The 21,304-nt window shown below is 29.0% G+C and overlaps 1 protein-coding gene and 2 pseudogenes across 13 annotated transcripts; 1 reads left to right on the top strand and 2 right to left on the bottom strand.

Annotated features, from left to right (window-relative positions):
* The first annotated feature begins 38 nt into the window (after positions 1-38).
* On the top strand, positions 39-18,963 carry LOC145195096 (uncharacterized). 13 transcript variants are annotated; one of them, XR_016454930.1, is made up of 10 exons: positions 39-158; positions 6,257-6,475; positions 6,758-6,999; positions 7,372-7,495; positions 7,768-7,829; positions 8,005-8,133; positions 9,015-9,123; positions 9,271-9,326; positions 10,633-10,794; positions 10,984-11,400. XR_016454930.1 is itself a non-coding variant. In XM_090095716.1 (10 exons), exons 3-10 carry the CDS (start codon positions 6,772-6,774, stop codon positions 15,594-15,596), a joined length of 819 nt encoding a protein of 272 aa, XP_089951842.1. In that variant the 5' UTR covers positions 46-158; positions 6,393-6,475; positions 6,758-6,771; the 3' UTR covers positions 15,597-16,078. The 13 variants fall into 13 exon arrangements, 9 of the variants coding, with proteins under 9 accessions (XP_089951843.1, XP_089951842.1, XP_089951834.1 ...); XM_090095716.1 differs by lacking the exons at positions 10,633-10,794; positions 10,984-11,400 and adding exons at positions 8,905-8,917; positions 15,495-16,078 and having other exon boundaries at positions 46-158; positions 6,393-6,475; positions 8,005-8,129; XM_090095708.1 differs by lacking the exons at positions 10,633-10,794; positions 10,984-11,400 and adding exons at positions 8,905-8,917; positions 15,495-16,078 and having other exon boundaries at positions 95-158; positions 6,196-6,475; positions 8,005-8,129.
* LOC149885333 (uncharacterized) lies at positions 955-1,621 on the bottom strand (annotated as a pseudogene).
* Positions 1,752-3,252, bottom strand: LOC149885332 (uncharacterized; annotated as a pseudogene).
* Positions 18,964-21,304: the final 2,341 nt, after the last annotated feature.

Below are 21,304 nucleotides of genomic sequence, written 5' to 3'. Positions count from 1 at the left end.
GCTGATACAATTAAAAATAAATACGGTTCTTGTTTTATAGATCCTAAAAATTCGTCAACGAAAATAATGCGATAAAAATGAAAGAGAAAGTGATCTGGCGTAGAGTTCGATGTCCATCAATCACGTTCACTAATCATAAAACCATGTCGGCTGCTCTGGTAAATAGCCTGTATTTTAATTTGTTTTCATATCTAATAAAATTTAAAAGTTGTATGTGCAATTGTATAAATATAAATAAAATAATTTGGATTGCCTACTTCGGATTAGAACACAGAGAAAAATCAATAATACAAATATTATACTTGTATTGGTATAAAAAAACAAATATATATATATATATATATATATATATATATATATATATATATATATATATATATATATATATATATATATATATAAAATATTATATTTGTATTGGTATAAAAAAACAAGTATATATATATATATATATTTATATATTTATATATATAAATATATATATATATATATATATATATATATATGTATAAATATATGTATATATACATACATATATATATATATATATATATATATATATATATATATATATATATATATATATATATATATATATATATATATATATATATATATATATATATATATATATATATATATATATATATATATATATATATATATTTATAGGTTGAGTTGTTCCCCAGCTCTAATTTTTCTTTTTCAGTAGTTGAGTATATGTTAGTAGACATCATTTATAGCATTTAGAACTTCTGACGTGTTGGAATTTTCAAAAAATTTTTAAAACAAAAAAATTCAAAAATCAGCTATAACTTATTCTATAACAATTAAAGCACAAAATAAGAAAAATTTATCTTAATTAGTTATGTTATGAGTCTGAATGCTAAAAATAATATACTTTACAATATATACTTTAAGTTATAAACATTAAATTAAATCATAATATTTGATCTATTTTATGTTTTTTGATGCAAATTCAACAACACTGGATTTTAGCCACTTTGCAAAATCATTATGGTTAATTCTTCTTTTGTATCTACTCCATGTTTTTTTGAACTCATGATGAATAGTTTCTCCTGTTTTCTCATAGTTAACTCCTTGGCCGTAGTTGGTAGAATAGAGAAAAGGAAGTATATGACATACTGCTATCTGAACTTTCCATGTAACAGTAAGCTCAATACCCTCGACTGTGTCCTGCACATATTCAATCAAATCTGCATAGGAATTTTTAAACTCCAGAACAGCAGTTTTGATGTCATCCCCCCGACTACCATACCAAATGGTTCTGCTTGAAGGGGTTTAAACTTTCTAAGACAGTTTTCAATTGGTAATAAGTCATACTTTCCATCATTTATAATATCTCTCTAAAGTACATCCACCAACTTACTTGCATTGTTTTCATTAATTCTTACGCCTTGTTATCCTTGAAACATGGTGTAATTTGAGTGTAACAACATCTCAAACAAAAGCCATATGCTAAGCTAAAGCACTGCAAGTTTACTTACTATTCCCATTAGAACATGGAGCTCAGGAACAGAAACCAACTCCTTAAGAAGAGTTTCAGGATCTTCCTCTTTTACAAAAGTTTTGGATTTATAACATTTTTGAAGTGTGTCATTTTATACTTCTTTCCATCAAGGGTAATGTTGTTGCAGTGTTCATCCAACGACCTAAGTGCTCTCTTGTTACCAGGCTCAAGAGTGCAGGATCCCTTACAGTATAAACAGCTGTACATCCCAGCATGACTACTAATTCATTAAAACTGAATTTGCACATTTAAGATCAATGCAATATAATACTTTACTTCTTGTAAATTCAGAGGCACAATAAGCTTCCAGAGATTCTCCATCCATGAACTCTTCTTCTTTAGTAGTGTAAAATTCATCTATACAGGTATAGGGAGCCTCAATTTTTTACAAGATGTAAATTTGTTTCTTTCCTTCAATGCAGGTTTAAGTTCCCATACTTGCTCTGCATTTGGAACAAAAGTTCTTGGTTTGATTCTTTGAAAGCTCAAGAGAATTAACCAACTGCATAACAGTTCCAAAGGACACTTGCTTCAGCTCAATTCGGTCACTTTTCTTGTCTGGAGTCCCAACCACCGTATTTGAAAGAGAACCTTGAGGAACCAGCTGAAACTTCTGTCCTCTACAAATATTTTCAGCCTCCATCTTTTGCTTAAGTATATCTGGCAACAAACATTAATAAAATATGTCTATTATTTGGGTTTTTTCAATCAATGTTATTTTGCGAAGCAATATAAAAATGAAAAAATAAAACAATGATAATAATGATAATAATAAAATTCTAACCTACAAAACCAAAGCATGCAAAACATAGTCTGGAAGACTTTAAATGTTCAGAAGTAGAATCATTTAAAGCAACAATTTCATCTACTATGTGGTTGATATTTGATGATCTTCTAAAATGAAATCTTTCAATCTAAAAAAAATTGATGATAGATGATATTATTTTAGCATCCTATATGTTCTTTTAGTCTATTCTTCATATGTAAAGTCCATTTTTATTTTTTATTAAATTTTATCCTATGTAAGATTAAATATAAGTATATAGTAAGTTCATTACAATTAAATTTAAATTTAAGTAATAATACATGTGTTATTTATTTTTTAACAACACATGTACTAGAAAAAACTTAAAACAATCTCCAGGTGATTGTGAAAACTTTCAGTTTTCTCAATTTCTTATTTTTAATTAAGAAAATGTGTTTGTAAATAAAACAAAGTGTTAAGTAAAAAGTAATGATAAATAATAAAATTTTTTAAACTTTGTCCAACCCCTCAGAAGTTTAAAGTATCATGAATGATATCTAGTAATGTATACCTAACTACTGAAAAAGAAAAATCAGACCTGGTAAACAACTCAACCTGGCAGTCACTCAGGTCCACAGTGATAGGTCTACAAAAACAAGTTAATAAATTTCCGTCACTCATACATACATACATACATACATACATACATACATACATACATACATACATACATACATACATACATACATACATACATACATACATACATATATACATACATACATACATACATATATACATTAGGGTGACAAATAAATCCATTGAAAAAAAATTTTTTTTTTTCTTATGCTCTCAACCTTTTATTTGGTTTCATTTAATGAAAAAATGATACTGGGAAATTTTGGACACAATTTGTTGATGTTTATGGGTTGCTCAATCCAATATTTTAATTTTGCAAGGCTACTTGAACCCACATTCTTCATAATTTATCATTTATCTTTTCTATTTTACTAATTAAGTTGAGAATGCTATCAATATTTCATTATTTGTTAATCTATTGAGTCATGCATAATACACATTGTTTTTTTTTAGAAAATTAAAAAGTTAAAAATAAAATAAAGTTGGCTGGCATTTAAAACACCCACTGTATTATTTCATCATCCAGTTAAGTTACTGCATCAGTATTACACTACTGATAAAATTATTGCATCATCCTGTAAATACAAAATAAATTTTTTAAAACACATTATTAGAGAGATATTTTCAAAATTAATTTGTTGTAAATGGAGACAAGAAGTCAAAATGAACTATGGTGTATTGGTCAAGCTACATCTGTGATCATAGGGCACAAGTTGCCATCTAAAAGACAACTTTTAAAATCTTACTTTTTCTTTAAAAAAAAATAACAATGTAAAAGAAAGTGCAAGCCTTGTGACAGATCAGGTTCTAGACTTTTGGCAAAGAGCTAGAATTCCAACAAAGCAACGTTATCATGTTATAACACATGTTGAAAAACTTGTTGAGAAATACAGAAAGCTGAAAAAGAATAAAGGGAGAAAAACAGAAACTCAGCAAAGAAATGTGGAAACTTTTTCTCAAGAAATTGAAGAACTATTTGATATTGCTCATGATGGTTAAAAACTAATGACAATAGAAGAAGACAAGATCTTTCTTACACTACAAAGAGAAGGAAGAAAAGGCTATATGAATTCAGTTGATTATGAATTATTTAAACAAGAACAGCGTATTTTAGACAGAAAGAAAGCAAATGAAGAAACAAAAGAGTTAAAAAGAAAAGAAGAAGGAATGTGTTCAGTCACAGACCTAGTTTTGACAGAATCAGACTCCTCTCAGGGTCAAAAGGATAATCAGCAAAGAAACTGAAAAAGAGTAAAAAACAGAAAAAAGAAAGTGATTACTCCAGCATTTTGTTCAGCTCTTGATCGTTTGAAAATTCCCAATCGCTCTGGTTCCTTGGTTTTGTCTATAGTTTGTCAAGGGTTAGGTGCCAATATTTTACATTTTTCTACATCATATGAATCTCTTCGATGTGCATGTATTGAAAATCGTAAAGAAGTTGCAAAAAGAATTATTTTAGAGTTCAAACCACAGGTTCCATTAACTGTGCATTGGGATGGAAAATTGTTATCTAATTTGACAGCAGAAATAAATTGGATCGACTGCCCATATTAGTGACAGGATATGATGTAGAAAAACTGTTGTCAGTCCCAAAACTGGATAGAGGCACTGGTGAACAAATGAGTTATGCAACAGAACAAGTTTTAAAAGATTGGAACATTTCATATGACAGAATTGTGGCACTCTGTTTGGATACTACTTCAAGCAACACAGGTATTCATTCAGGTGCTTGTACCTTGCTTGAAAAATTAATTGGAAAGTCTTTATTATACACAGCCTGTTGACACCATGTTCATGAGGTGATTTTATCCCATGTTTATAAAACTTGTTTTGGAACATCTTCTGGTCCAGGGGTTAAGTTGTTTCAACGATTTTGTGATCACTGGAGTAAACTTATTTTTCTTAATCATGGCTCTTAACTGATGCAGATCTCAAAGTATATGGTTCACTTGTACCATCGGCTGTAAAATTTGCTGTGAATATGATGCAAGGATTAAAACAACTTCGCAATGACTACAAAGAATTTTTGAAACTAGCAATCATATTTTTTGGAAAAACTCCTCCAGGCCAAAGGGGAATAAGGTTTCGTTCTTCTGGTGCTATGCACCAAGCATGATGGATGGCAAAAGCACTGTACTCTTTTAAAATCTACTTGTTTCAACATCAATTTTATTTAACAAAAAATGAAGAGAAGAATCTTCTACGATTTTTAATTTTTTCAATATTGGTTTACATGGAACATTGGCTTTGGGCTCCCATTTCTTTATCTGCTCCTCACAATGACCTGACACTGATTAGGAAATTGAATAAATTCAAAATATTTGACAAAGAAGTGGCTGAATCTGCCATAAAAGCCATTGCAGGACATTTTTGGTATTTAACTGAAGACCTTGTGAGTCTCTCTTTTTTCAGCAACGATGTTGATAACCAAAATAAAGAAAAAATGTTCATTTCGCTTGAAAAGCCACCCAATAAAACCCAGGTAAAAAGGCTTGAAGGTAAAGAATTAATGGATAAAATTGTAAGCATGAACTTAGATGACTTTGTAACAAATAGATCAAAATATCTATTCGAATTGCTTGGAATAAATTGGACATTTATGAAGGAACATTGCCCAAACAAGTGGAGTACAATAACCGAATACCAGGATGCACATAAAGTTGTTAACTCTATGAAAGTTGTGAATGACACAGCTGAATGAGCAGTGAAACTCGTTTCAGATTACACAAAAATCTTGACAAAAGATGAAACTCAATTGCAATATATTTTACAAATTGTGGAAGAACATCAACGTCAAATTCCAGATATGCGAAAGTCCACAATTGTAAACACATTAATAAAAACAAGTGAACAACCTGAATCAAACATTGATTAAAGTTATGTAAATAATGCTAAACTTGAATAAAATAATTAAAACTTCGTAATAATAAAAAAAAAGTATATTCGTTTTTATTTTACGTTGACCCTTAAATTTGATAATACCAAGTTTATTGAGCAACCCCTAGATATGAAAATATCCTAATAATATTTTGCACAGTTTATTTTTTAGTTAAAAGGAACACAATAAAGGGTTGAGAGTTCAATTTCGAGCACTTTGATTTTTTTTTGTCGCCCTAACATATATATATATATATATATATATATATATATATATATATATATATATATATATATATATATATATATATATATATATATATATTATAAATATATTTACATATATATATAGCTAGATATGTGTACTAACATGGGATTGTTTCTTCCTTTTAACAAACTAAAGTAGCTTTCTAAATTTACACTGATGTATCAAAAGGTCGTAACATTTTTTTGTGTGTCTGCAGTTATATCTACAATCAAGAAGGGATCAGAAAAAATAAAAGTAACGCGATCAAATTCTGGTGATGAATTTTCAATTGGTGATTGTACTAGTTGTACTAAGCATTTTTCATACTGTAATCAATATTCCAATCAATATAGTTGCTGCAATCAGTGTAAGTGTACTTGGGAAGAAACATTCTTTAATGATAGATGCTATGGTGATTTGAACTTCAGTAATTTCAGTAAGTAGAATTGAAAAGTATTATGCTATACAAGTTATTTTCACTATGTTTCTATGTTTCTCTGATTAGCTTTCTTAACTTCAATCTCTTTTATTTATACATCAGTAATGGAAATTTATTAGACTTTTAGTCAAATAATTAGAATTTTTGGTAGCCAAATAATTAGAACACTAATGCTTAAGGGTGATCTGCAAAGTATGTTTAGCAGGAGAGGAGCAGCAAATGTTGGGTAGCCTTTTATTACAGGAGGTCATTTGTATATAAATTAAGTCTGTACTTTAGATTGTACACTGGCAATGGAAGGTTCAAATTATTATGGGTTGAAAGCTTATACTCTAAATAATGATATTATTGGTCACATTATGTATTATGGATCTTATGAAAGAAATAAATTTACATCTTGTAAAATAAGTGATGAGTCAGTATACTGGGACAATATATTGTGGAAGAACTTATTTACAAATGGAAGAAAAAATGGAGACTTTTTCGCTCAGAGTTTAAATGATGATGGAGTTGTGTTAAAGGTAAAATAGTTAAAGTTTGAAATTTGTTTCTGTATGGTATTAAAAACAGTTAACAGTAATATTTTATATAGGATTATATAGGGTTAGATCCCATCCTACTGCAATTTACAATTCTTCAACTTTCCTGGTGAACTTTTACAACTTAGTTAAATCCCCCACTAAAAGTAGTTAACAAAGTAAGTTGTCAAAAGAAATTTGATATTGAAGAAATTATTGAAAGTAGATAATGAAGAAAGTAAACAACAAAGAAATTAGATAACAAAGAAAGTAAGCAATGAAGAGGGTAAATAAAAAAGCACAACTACATAAATTATCATTTTTATAAAAAAAAATTACTTGTATAATAATGTATAGCATATGTATATTTGAAAGTTTTCAGGGTCAAATAGTAACTTATATTTTGGATTGCTGATAAAGTTCACATTGACTTGTGAGAGACCTTACAGTTCTGATGTTTCATCATGTCTCACAATAAAAGTGGCTGGAGAATACAATGGTATATAATATTACTGGATGTATTTGTGTTGCATATTTAGTGTATTTATAACAAGATGATAATAATGATTACAAACTTTTTTTGATGCACAGTAGCAAACTGTTTTAAACATTGTTTTCATTTTCTCTTATATATATATATATATATATATATATATATATATATATATATATATATATATATATATATATATATATATATATATATATATATATATATATATTAGACACACACACACACACATATACACACACATTTTTTTTGTTGTTTAGATACACCACCCTTAACATTGATGCCATATACACCTACCCCCTCCATCAGCTCATTTGCAGCTGTAAGCTTTGTAAAATCTTTTGGGTCTTAAATTATTGAAACTTATTTGTTTTTATTTTTCTCAAGTTTTATAATTTTTCGAACGTAGTTTATTGTCTTGATATAATATAGTTTTAAATTCATTTCAATATTTAAATTAAAATTAAGTTTCTTTATAAACAAATTAAACTGTTTAGGATAAAATTACATATGGACCAGTGAAGATTCACTTTAAAAGTTTTGTTATTGGTTTATCTGTTGGTGTGCCGTTGTTTGTTTTTATGCTTTTTTGCTTTGTATGCTTGTTTTGCCAATATAAAAGGTTAGTTTTTTGTTGAAAATTTTTACTTTATTTTTACTGAAGCTTTTCAAATAAAGAATGTGAACCATGCAGACCTTGACATTTTTTGCTAGTCTTAACCTCAAGTACTGGCTTTATCCTCTCAAGTGCTCAGCCCTTAGCCACTGTGAAATTCTCTACCTTAGCCTTGCAGTGTTAACCTTAACCATTCTAAAGTTCAAAATAATTATTCATGTACTTAAATATGCAATTACAAATTTGCATAATTCTGTTTAGTTTTTCATTATTTAAGTGAAATTATTAGATTATTTTATGTTGGTTTTGAACATTTTATCTTTTTTTAATTTACAGATTTACAAACATCAGACTTTTTTTTTAAAAACAAATTTCATTATGTTAGCAAGAAAAACAACACTTTTGAAATGAGGTTTTCAGGGTTTTCTAGGTTTTTTTTGACTTTTTAGTATTATTAAGATGGGTATATGATAGTGATAAAATATCAATCATAAAGTTATCATATACCAATCAATAATAGATAAGCAATAATACTCAGAGTATTGGCCTTGGTTATGGTCCTAATTTAAATTCTAAAGTCTTTGACATCGGTCTTATATGGTGCTGGACTTGGCTTCGGGCTTAAGAGTACAGTTCTTGGCCTTGACATAGGTTTTAGAACTTTAACCTCGGCCGTATCTCTGCTATTTAATGACAAGAATTTTCCTACAATATTCAATCTTATTTCTTTATTAATTTTTGTAGATTTCTTATATTTTGTATTTCTTTTTATTTTTTTTAGAAATACTTATGAGGTAGGCTTTAGCAATTTTCTTCTTTTTCAATTTAAAAACTGATCACTTTTTGAAACTTTGAGACCAAAACATGATTTATTTTATGGTTTTATCTTAGAGATTTCCACTCAACAATATCAACAGCTCATATAAATCAAATTTAAGTGTTGATTTTGAGGAAATTGATCCTTATTATTGGGCGGATATTTCAGAACTTAAATCGGGCGGTAAAACTAAACTTTTGCTATGTTTTTGTGATTTAAAAGTGCGGCTTTCTAATTCTATTATTCCTTAGGTTTAGTCTTATTTTCTATTATTTATGTTCAAATTTATAAGTTCAAGTTATCTTTAATTTTACTTTGAAATTTTTTTAGATGAAGAAAAAACATCTTTAAACCTATTGCAAAGACCTGCTTTTTACAAATCTCAGGTAATAAAGATTTAAAAGTTGCTGTAACAACTTTGCCTAGTATTATTCTCTATATGACAAAAAGTTAATTACCTTTTCATCCTTCTAAAATTTTTATATCTTTCACCTGCTATATAGTATATGCTGGTAAGTTCTGATAATTTAGAAAGTCTGTTAGAAATCTTTTATAACACCAAATCTATAATTATCATACTTCTTTTATTGGGCTTTTAAAAACGTAAATATGTATGCGTTTGGCCTGTAAATATGTATGCGTTTCCAGAATTACATATAAATAGTGATTTTTAAAATGATAGAGGAAATTATGATTTTTCGTTTAAAGCTTATTTAAAGTACCATAAAATAAAAAACTGTAAAAGATATTTGCCTGACTTTAGTTTTATTTTCAAGAAATATTGTTTACATAAATGCATTTTAAAATGTAAATGTTTTTTTTAGTAAAATACTCTTGCATCAGAATGCTATACTAAACCAAACAGTTCTATTTTTAAATGTTTCAAGCATAATTCAATGAAATCAAATATGGTTACTCTTTTATGGTGTTTTGAAAAGAAAAAGGAAATAATCTTAACGAGGCTATATTTTTAAAAACCACTGTATATACACTACTCGTCAATTAAAAGTATAAATTTATAATATTAAAGTTTACAGTTTTATTGGTTATTGAAGTTTTACTTTGAAAGTATATTGCTGTCCTTTTGTTTAGTTATTGTGTACAACATTTGTGCTAGATAAAAATACCAATAGATATTTTTCATAAATAAAAACACTTTTATCTAAATTAGCGATCAAATAAAAGTACAAATTTTGTATTTCTATACACAATTACACTTTTTTCTATCTCTGCAAAACTAAAAAGATAGTTAAAGAAAGAAAAGGTAAGTAAAAGTGTGCTATTTCATTGTGAGGAGGAGATAGAAAACTCTATGAAATGTGTAGGCACAAGTAACATTCTATGATGGAGGACATAAGCCAGTAATAAATTACATGAAACTCGTTTGATTGAGCACAAAGTCACTTACAAACTAGAAATTTCAGCTTTGGCACAATATTTTGGAAGAAAATCTCAATGATAGTGTTGCTAAAATCGTGCGGTCAATACTGGATAACAAAATACTAAAACTTGCTCGTAAAAGTTTGAGTATTTTTGAAATGCAACACCAATAGGATGAAATTCCTACAGAAACTTTGTAAAGTTTGGTCCGATACATGCCAAAATGTCTTCGTGAAGTAATTCTTAACCCTCCGTCGGCTAGACCTTTTTTTGACTTTGAGTATACATTTGATATATTTCTAATCAATTTAGAAACCCGTGCTTCAAGGTAGTTTCCTAAAACTTTATTGGCTATCGATTCACGCATCACATTATTTCAAAAAGTGATGAAGTCTCCTAGATGGCGCTGTTTAAAATATAAAGCACGAAATACAAAAATATTGTACCTGAACTAATATAAGCAATAAGTGAGAAGTGAGTATATTTTTTTAATTTTTAACAACTCGCTTTGCGCCTCTCAGGCGTCAGTGAAGTTATAATTCAAGAACAAAACAAATTTAAGCGTATTTTATGTAAAATTATCTTTACTCTTCTGCCTTTACTTCCTGTGTTGCATTTGTCGATATCACAAAATTCAATTCGTTAAATTTTATGTTATAATAGATTGAGATTGTTCAATAACAACACGTGTACAGCTGTAACATGAAGTGAAGAGAGGAAGACTTAAATATAAAACATACGCCTTTTTGTACTTCATTACTGCACCTCTTTGCACGGCACGCGAGTAGTTGAGGGTTAACACAAAAAGTTATGAAAAATAATTTAGTAATAATTTATAAATTGTGCTAAATTTTATGCTTTGTGAGTGTGAAACCGGCTGAAAAACGTTCTGGCTAAATAATTTTCTGGATAAGAATAACTATGAAAAAATTAGGTAATTCTAAATAAAATGATGAAGACAGATCATATCCCATACGTTTCGTATAAAACGTAAAGGGGTCTAGCGAGGCACTATATGTCCGGACTTAAGTTTTAAAAATGTGTTCGACGAAAGGTTTGAAAAGGAGGGAAAAAAAAAAATTATTCAAAAACAATCTTTACACTATATTATCCTTTAATGAAATATCTTAGAAAAAATTTAATTTATACTTTCATTAGACTGCATTCTTCTAAACGATGTTTTTCTTTATAATACCTTATTTGACCTAATATAAGGCTAAACCTCTAGTTTTCTTAAAATTTATTTTAGCAGTGCTTCATTAATTTTGTAATATATACAATGCTTAAAACTCAATTTGAAAAAAACATAACAATATTTTATAATAATGATATTTTCGTAAAAAGTGTGAATTTATACTCTCAAATTGACGAATAGTGTATATTTCCAAAATTCACTCAATCTTTCTAGAATTGAGGCCTGATCACACAGTGCACTTAACAGCGCCGTTAAAAACGCCAAAGGCATAACCGTGCGTTATATGGCGCCATTTAAAACCAAACTTTTTAAAAGAATAATTTAAAAGATGCATTAAAGGACAATATTCTAAGATATTTTTAACTTAAAACCAAATTTGTATTTTTCTTTATCGTTGTTATTATGGAAAAATGATATTCTTATATTTACTTTTTTGACCATTTTATTTTATTAATTTTGTTAATTCTTATCGATTTTTTTCTGTTTTTGAACATGTTTCATGTGTTGAAGTAAAAACTAATATGAAAATAAAGGATTTTTGATGTATAAAATTACCAACTAAAATTTATGTTATTGCACTTTAATAGAAAAATAATTTCAAAGTCATTTGCAGTCATGAATGACATTACAAACTATTTCTTTTGCACTAACCACTGAAGGTTGGATGTTGAAAATCTTGAACTTACTTGAAATTGTGGCAAGATCATATTGTATCGATACAAATACTTATTCTCCTTCGGGCCGAAATTGAGGACATGATGAATTACAGTATGGATCTTGTTTGTGACAGGATTACTTAAGACCATATAATTGATTGTGTAGTTTGCATATCAATTTGAGTTTGGAATTGAAGCTTGAGCCTACAAAGATGGTGAAAGTGCGTAGTGCTGATATGATATGGCATTACTTGAATTTGATACTGTTTCTGTGAATATATAAAATGCATTGCTCTTCTTTACAATACACACATTAAGTTGTCCACAAAAACTGTAGAAATTATAAGCTCTAAGGTTCTCTAACTCTGCCCTATGCATCATTCAATAAAGCTTTATAATTGAAGAAAAAAGAGATAAATGCAAGTTAAAAATTTGCTGAAGGCCTTAAAAAATAAGGGGAAGTTGATGATGAGGTTAAGAAAAGTTCAATGAAGATGAAAAGATAGTGATATCACTAAAATAATCATTAATAGCAAAAAAGCATCTTAAGCATTTTGAAGTTGTTATTAGCAAGTTTAGTCATTTTAAAGCACTTGGAGGTAGAACTGTTACAAGTCTGCCACTTAAAGTTAAGTATTTAAATCCACAGTCCCTAAATATGATTACTATGATAAAAAGATCATTCCAAGGAATATCGTTTGTTTTATGGATTATAAAGAATCTATTTTTGCATGCCTATAACGTTTGAATTCTCTGAACGATTATTTTTTCATACTGATAATATTACAGATGTAAAAAATCTCGATCTACGAATAGAGTTTCTATTTCTTGTAAAGACGAACCTAAAAATATAGAAAATTTGTTCTTAACATCCGTGTTTGTTTTTTTTTCTAACAAGGAGGTAACGAAATGTTAGAGCAATACAGCAGTTTATCCTCATTTATCTTTATCAAAAGCTACTGCTGTGTTATGCTCTATAATAGAGATGAAAGAGAAATAATTTTTTTTTTTTAATTTCAAGGAGGAAGAAGAAGCACTAACTTAAACAACTGTATTAAGTTTTTTTTTATCGATCTGTAATGAATACTTTATTGTGCTAAGTATTTTTTCATATGTGTTTTCTATTTAATTTGAATTTCTTAATTTAAATTAAATTTTTAAATCAAGAAATTTAAATTTTTGGACACACAATGCAATGGCTTTTCGAAAAAAAGCACAAAATAACGAAACCGAAGCTCAGCACTTACAAAAATAAATTGTGTAAAACAAAATCTTCATACTTTTATCAAATTTTCGAAGCATTCGGAATAGAGTTTAATAATTTTTCGGAAAAAAATCCCAAAACAATCCTCAATATTTTATAAAAATCATAAAAATCAATAACAAAAAGTTTTTGAACGACTTGTGCAATAAATCCTGCCTCTGTTTTTTGTAAGTTCGCGAGTCAGAACTTTTAACGGTTGATTTCACTTAAAATTAAAAAATATTAAAAAAAAAGTCATTTTATTGCAAATAAAATTAATTCGAAGTTGTTTCATTATGAATGAAGTATTCAATTGCAAAAACATTCTTCATAATCATATCATGTTATAGAATCCTCAAATAAGTCATCAATAGAGACTTCATGAATCAATTCGACTCTACTTATCTAGTATGCATGACGATTTGGTAAACACTTAATCCACCAAGAAAGGTTTTGATCAGCTTAAGAACAGTATACCAAAGAAAAAATGAGTTTAGTCATCCTAAAGTTAGTTAAGTAAAGTTAAGATGATTTGCAAAAGGTTTGCTTTTATGCTATAAAAAATATAAAAAACTGAGCACAGAACTGCAGTTTTGACTGCATGAATTAAATGCATTCAATTAAATATTTGCTTCACTTGGCTAGGCGACACATTCAAATCCCAATATTACTGTTTTTTTAGCGTGAAGTAGTCGGTGGGAGAACTGAAACCAATACAGCTTCTGCTTACTGATTACTTTATTGTATTATAACTGCTCAACACAAGCTCTTATTAGTTTCCAACGAGTCGGAGGTGGTTTCCAATTTTTTTCTGGGACTATTAATTCAAAAGGAAGTTGGTTGGTTAAGAAAATAGACCAGATTTCAGCCAATGTCTTATCCGCAAACTTGAAATTTTTTTTTGAGTTCATCAACTATCGTAACACCAGGCTTAATGAGATGGCTTCCGTATTGATCATAAAGAAGGATCATGCAGCTAATTATGTGGCATCAAGATCATGCTCCAATTAATGATGAATTGCTACCTCAATTATGTTATAAAATCAGGCATTTAAATAAAGTAAACTTTAATTATAGTATATAGGCCGGGTGAATAAAAATGAGCAATTGCTTTTACTCAGTAATTGGTCAGCTTTACGTGAATAAAAACTTCAGCAGTTTTTCTCATATTTTTATTCGCGTAAAGGTAAGCAATTTACTCAGTAATTGCTCAATTTTACGTGAATAAAAACTTAAGAAAAGTTGTTGAAGTTTTTATTCACGTAAAGCTGACCAATTACTGAGTAAAAGCAATTGCTCATTTTTATTCACCCGGCCTTATATTTCAATCCAAATCCAAGTCATATGCTTAATTACACACAAATAAAGATAAAAACTTTTAATTTACATAAATGAGAATAGTTATCATTTATTTTTTCAATATAATATACAATTTTCATATAATTATTTGTTTTTTCGTTTCTTGTTATCATTTATTCACTTGCTTTGTTTGCTTTTATGGTTAATGGTGACATAAAACAACTGTTTACAGGTTTCTTGTTCGTTATTTAAAAAGTTTCCAATTGATCATGTTTTAAAACGCGAAAGTGCGATCGCTGTTTTTAATGGCGTCACAAAGTGCACGGTAGCTATAACAAACCAATACACCATACATATAACTTCAGAAATCTATCAACCATTTTATCATTATTGTATGCTTAAGTTGTAGCATTTTGCACAAAAATTTGGTGCAAAAATATTTGCTAAAAATAAAGATTTCGATGACATTTTGCATTTCGAAATTGACTAGTTTAACAATACTTTAAAGAAGAAAATCTGAACGCTTTTTAAAATAGGATTGATTATATACTTGCTTCAGTATTTCTTCATATGTTTATATTTAATTTACACACGAATGACGGTGTTCCTTCATGTGTAAATTAAATATAAACATGTAAAGAAATAGAGTAACGCACTGATTAGTAACATTTTCAGAAAAGTGTAACTTAGGGCCTGTTTATATGGAAAGCGGGCTGGCTCGTTTGCCGAGGATTGAACGTTTTTAAAGGTTATTTATTCAAACTTAAATCTTTTTTTTCAGTGCGTTTCAAGCACTCACAAGAAAAATGAACCCATCCAGACCAATTTGTTTTCCAATCTTCATTCAGAAAACAATCAAGAAAACAACAATAATGTTATGTAAAGTTTTATTGCGAACCTTCGAAATTATCTGGTGCGACACTAATATCCTTTTTAAAACATAAATTGCTTCATGAATATTTAATAAATGGAAAGTTATTGAAAATATAGAAAGTTACTAATAACAGATCTAAGAGATCCAAGGAATGTTTTTTCAGAATTATCAATACTGCTTTTATTTTGAAAATAACGCGGATGAAATTTGCTGCTTTTCTGGTGAATAATTCACATGATGGCCTTCAGATTCTGGCCAGACAGTTTTCAAGCCTTTTGTAAATGTTATTTATTTGACATGTCAGCATATGGAGCTTTGGTGGTTAAGTTGTCTCCTAGATTTATGTGTATTCAGAGAAATCGGTTAAAATACAGCTGGGCTAACAACGCTGGTAAAGGGTCGTGTCATTCCTGAAACTTTAAAAAGCAAAGAAATTTTGATTATTTTAGATTATTTAAGATATATTTTTTAAATAAAAATGTTAAAGTGGACATGGCTTATTTAAATACACTGCCTTTATTCCTGCTTAAATCGAAAAAAAAAAAAGGTCAGTTTGAAAATCGTATATTCTGTCGGATGGACAAACTTTCTGAAAATAATTTTAATTATCGCGCTTTAAATTTTAAGTAAGTAAATCTGGCACAGGATAAAAGTTTTTGTGTTGGCTTGCTAAATCTAAACTCTGCTAAACTTCACTAAACAACTTAATTGTACTTCTTTTTAAATTAAAACAGTAATTATGGTTTTTAAATGCTTTTAACTATGGTTGCACCTCTAATTATATTTGTTGTGAAGTAATCCCAGTTTTTTGTTTTCCAAAATGCAATGATTTAAGAAAGATATGGGCTAGATTTGGCAATAGAAAGTTTGGAGTTGTCAAGTACTGTGCATGAAATAAAAATACACAAATTCTCAAAAGTAAGCTTCAAAAGTATAAAAAAAACTCCAACACAAACTAATTAAAAATGAAACAAAATATTTTCATTTTTCTCTACCTTTTTTTAAATGCAACAATGTTATCTGCAATAATAGAATACCTGACTCTCTTTCTGTTTTTTTTTTAAATATTTAAAACAACAGTGTGCATAATTTTTTTTCCATAATTTTGATGATTTGAACATAAAAATATTTGATACCTTTCTCTACTGCTAAGAACTAACTTTGCTGCTTTACGGTGTTGCATTTGAAACTAATAAATAACATCTAAAATATGATCTAGCATAGCAAAACTGTCACAGACATGTTCTAAAAGCAGTACTGATGGAGTTGTCTGGGCTCCTGTTGAAAATGTTTAGTACAAAGCAATTTGCAGCATACTCCAAACTTTTTAATCAATTTTTTGGCAATAAAACCAGCAATACCATGGCAACTTCACGAGAATCATCCGATAAAGTTACACTATCAAAATCTCTTTGATCTGCTCCATCAAGGATCTAACATGTTGTATATCTTCATCAGTAATGATATCATTTTCAAAAATGTCAATTCCTTCTCTTATTAAACTTTTTATTTGGATTATACTCTCACTGTAGATAACATCTTTCAAACTGACAAGGAATCTGCCACCGCTCATTTGACGGTATTATCATCTTTTTTTTCACCTTCTGTATCAAGTAATTTTGTAAAAGAAGAAACATTTGAAGCATGATTGTCACAAACATCTCGAACATTAAAACAATTTTTTATTAAAAGTTGAATCAGGTTAAGAATTCCAGACTTAAGCCAGTCACTGTTCAATTTTACAATTGGAATTGCTATGACAGAACAGGAGATATTTTCTTTCAAACCAACTATCATGAAAGAAACAATGCTTTTAAAACATTCATTTTCCTCACTAATCACAATAACATTGCCACCAGAATAATTTTCCTCACTAATCACAATGACATTGCCACCAGAATATTCAGCACATTTTTGTAAATACGTTTTATCAAAAAATATAAGATCTTTAGGTCCCATTTTCATTTAACAACTTCAAAACTTTCATAGAATCTATTTCACCTGATTTAAGGCTAGAAGTGATATAGACGGCAGTGGGAATTGCTTCAGCAGTAAATAGTAAGTTTGCAGTGATGTTGTACTGCAACATCAAGGCAAATTGAAGAATATTTGATGAAAAAATTTAATTTTTTTTTTATTTGGTGACTTTAGAGTTCTTCAAGAATAGAAGAAAATTTATTTGAATTGAGGTTTTCCAGCATACTCCTTCTTTTTAACATACATTCGTGGGTTACTCTGAACCAAGGTGGTATGGACACTGGAAGATTTTTATAAAAAAGTTTGGACATGTAAATATTTGTTGATGCGAATAGATTCAGCAACTTTAGGTATGTGTAGTTCATTTTGATGAATTTTATGGAACACGACACAATCATCAAATTTGGGAAATAAATATCCTGCTGGTGAATCAGCTGCTGAAAGGAAATTATGATCTTCAATAATATCATTTGATAAAAATTTCTGATATTCATCTTCTTGAAATATTCTTTTAGTTGGTGATTTTCTTAGTCCAGATATTACTGGAAAAGAAGCAGTTGCTATGCTAGCCGGGTATATTGTTGGAAAAAGCTTCAGGTTACACAGCAAGCGAAATCGTTTTGCTGATGCTCCTTATGTATTAATTTTTTCTCAAATAGTTTTAAACAGATCACAGATGATTTTGTGACAAATTTCTATTTACAGTCCAAAAATTTCTATTTACAATTTTCTCAAATCATCATCTTTTGGAAAACCAAAAACTGAAACTACTTCACCACCTAAATAATTGGAGGCACAACCAACAACACAGCATTTATTAACCATAATTACTATCTATTAATAAAAAGAAGCTACAATCAAGTATATGAGGTTTAGTAGAGATTAAGATTTAGAAAACTCAAAAGTATTTATCCTGTGCCGGATTTACTACTTAAATTTATAGCGCAATAATTAAAAAATGTTAAGAAAGTTTGTCCATCCGACAGTATATACGATTTTCAAACTGGCCTTCTACTTTTTTTCATTTTAACCTCCTAAATTTAGCCCACTTTAATTTTTTGTTGTGTAAAAAATATACTTTTTTTACTTTTTAATTTACTTATGATCCTAGTATAATGATGAAATTAAAAAAACATCTGTTTTACTTTTTTTTGGTGAATTTAGAGTTTGCTGCTTTTAGGCTACAACGGACGCATAAAGTACTAAAATAATTTTTTTTTTTAATCTGATATAATAGTGTTTTACATGAAAAACCCTGATTTCTTTTATCTTTCTGATTTTACATTTTATTTAGAGAAATGCATTAAAAATTTAAGATTCATGAAAAGCTTTAAAACAGTTGAATGTTGGCGTAAAACAGAGACGTACATCACACTTGAAGAACTTTATCTTAGGGAAACCATTACAACCAGGATATCTACATCTCCTTTCTTATTTATAAACTCTGGCCAATGTTCGTAATCATCATTTCGAATGAGTTTGTTTGGAATTGGCGCTGTAGGACCTCTTTTTTTCTTCACATTATAGTTCAGATCAACGGATGTTGAAGGTCGTCCTTTTCTGATTGACTTTTTCCCTTGCATAATCGATGATTCGGCAATTAACATTTTGAAATATTTTAATGACATTCTTTTTATCGTTTGCTGAAGCTTTTCTATACAAAATCCATGCTTGGACTACTGAAACATCAAGAAAATGCCAGATTAGCTGATGATACCACTTTTTTGAACGAACAGGAATACGATAGTAGCTCAATAGTCCATCTAAAAGATCGACGTTTCCCATGCATTTGTTATAGGTAACGATTGCAGAGGGACAATCAACCAAAACCTCTTTTTTTTCTTTTTTATCCCATCTTTTTACTTGAGTTGTTGTAACTACTGATTTATAAGTAGTAAGTATATTAACTGATCTATTATCAAACCTTTTAATTGCACGAAGCTCAACCCCGTTATTTTGGCATGTTTTTATTCCAACTGAACCTCTTCCTTTATTTTTCAAATCTTTGTCAGTTGACATTTTGCAGTCAGTGATCCTATTAGGGCGAACAGTCCCAACTAAAGCAATTCCTTGGTTGAATAATGCAGTTGCTAATTCAACACCTGTGCACCAGTTATCTATAAACAATTTATGTCCATTGTGTCTTGGAATATTTTGTAGCAATTGTATAACAATATTTCCTAAGGCCTTAAGATCAGATTGAACTGTTTATGCAGAAATGGAGGCTGTATGGATTTCAAAGGCATAAATAAGGCCTTCTGGATTTGTCAGAATATAAAGCTTGTAGCCCCACTTTTTAGGCTTTTTAGGATTATACTGCTTTAATCTAGATCTCCCTTTAAAAGGTACAACTTGTTCGTTAATGCATAATATTTCAGTTGGAACAAATAATTTAAAACATTCTTTTAAGCATCTATTAAAGGACGAATTTTAAAAAGTTTGTCTGGACAGTTTTCTGACATATTCAAACTATTATTGCAGTGCAAAAACCTCTTGATACGCTCGAATCGTCAAATGTTCATAACATTTGCTATACGCTCATATCGAAGAAATATGTCCCAATAATCTCGTGTACCAGGCATTTTTACTATTGACATTAAAAAGGTATATCAATAAATACTTCCAACTCTTCTGATGAAAGATTAAGAGGTTTACTGGTGTCGAATTGGACTGCGTATATGCTACATTCTTCTACGATGCGTGTAATGAGATCGTAGCTTACAATATCTCAAAAATATTCTATTGACTGCCGCACAGGCAATATTCTAAGAGGTGGAATCCCAGTGAAAAGAATTTTTTTGACAGAAATATTACACGGCTCTTTTATTTTCCATTCCAATGGTTTAGACTTTTTTGGCTTTAATTTGGTTTCAATGGCACTCGTTTTTTGGATTGGAGCAGTGTCTGCTATTGGAAAAAGTTGGTCCAAAAATGAATCATCCAACTCTGTTTCTAGTTCCAAATCAGCATCTAACTTTATTTCTAGTTCCGAATCAGTAAGTTAACAATCTAATTTATTATCAAATAGAACAACTGATTCATCACTCTCGGAAGATAAACCACTTTCCTCTGATACTGCAGGATTCAAAATTGGTCTAGGAAGAACTGATTTTAGTTTTTGACCATAAAATTTATAAGTATCCATCCAAGTAAATAAAAAATAGTACCAACAATGATGTCGTTTATTAGATTAATTTAATATAATAGACTTTCCGTTAATGCGCAATGTTGCCTGAAGTCAACCATGGACTTATAAGAGATGGACGTGCAACCTATTGTTTTATATCAAAGTGGCTGCAGAAATCAGCGAGCCATGCGAGTTTCCGACAAATTCTAAATTTTCTTTTAAAAAAAAAACTATAAGTTTAAACATTTATAGCATTTGTTTGATAAGACTGTTCAGGATTTAGTTGTCGGCACGAACAGATTTTCATCATTTTTCCAAGATAAACATTTGTAAATTTGGGAACTTTTTTCGTGTAAACAAAGTTCCGTCAATAATAAAATAGACCTGTAAGGATAATTTTAAAATGACTAAAAAAAAGTAAAGCGATATACAAGAAAGGTTAAATAAAATTTTTTGTCAAAGTCTGGTTTCATTCAACTCCTTGGTCCTTCATTCACCAGGCATAACTTTGTGCATTTTTTTAGTATTTTTTCCGATGTCGCCATTTTTTGCCTCGACTACTCTATAAGCTTCATAACATATATTCCACTATGCATTATTTTTTTAAAGGTGT

This window comes from Hydra viridissima, unplaced genomic scaffold, assembly GCF_058129835.1.
Source record: "Hydra viridissima isolate aposymbiotic clone 2 unplaced genomic scaffold, HvirCarnegie_v1 scaffold_8, whole genome shotgun sequence".
Taxonomy (NCBI): Eukaryota; Metazoa; Cnidaria; class Hydrozoa; order Anthoathecata; family Hydridae; genus Hydra; species Hydra viridissima.
Note: the sequence above shows the minus strand (reverse complement) of the source record. Positions and strands in the feature narration are given on the sequence as shown.

What these genes read in the sequence shown, in the direction of transcription:
- LOC145195096 (XM_090095708.1), top strand. Translation starts at nt 6,217, where the DNA reads ATGTATCAAAAGGTCGTAACATTTTTTTGTGTGTCTGCAGTTATATCT. An exon ending in TTTGAACTTCAGTAATTTCA is followed by an intron (nt 6,476 to 6,757) that starts GTAAGTAGAATT and finishes TCTGTACTTTAG; the next exon opens with ATTGTACACTGGCAATGGAA. An exon ending in TTCAGAACTTAAATCGGGCG is followed by an intron (nt 9,124 to 9,270) that starts GTAAAACTAAAC and finishes AAATTTTTTTAG; the next exon opens with ATGAAGAAAAAACATCTTTA.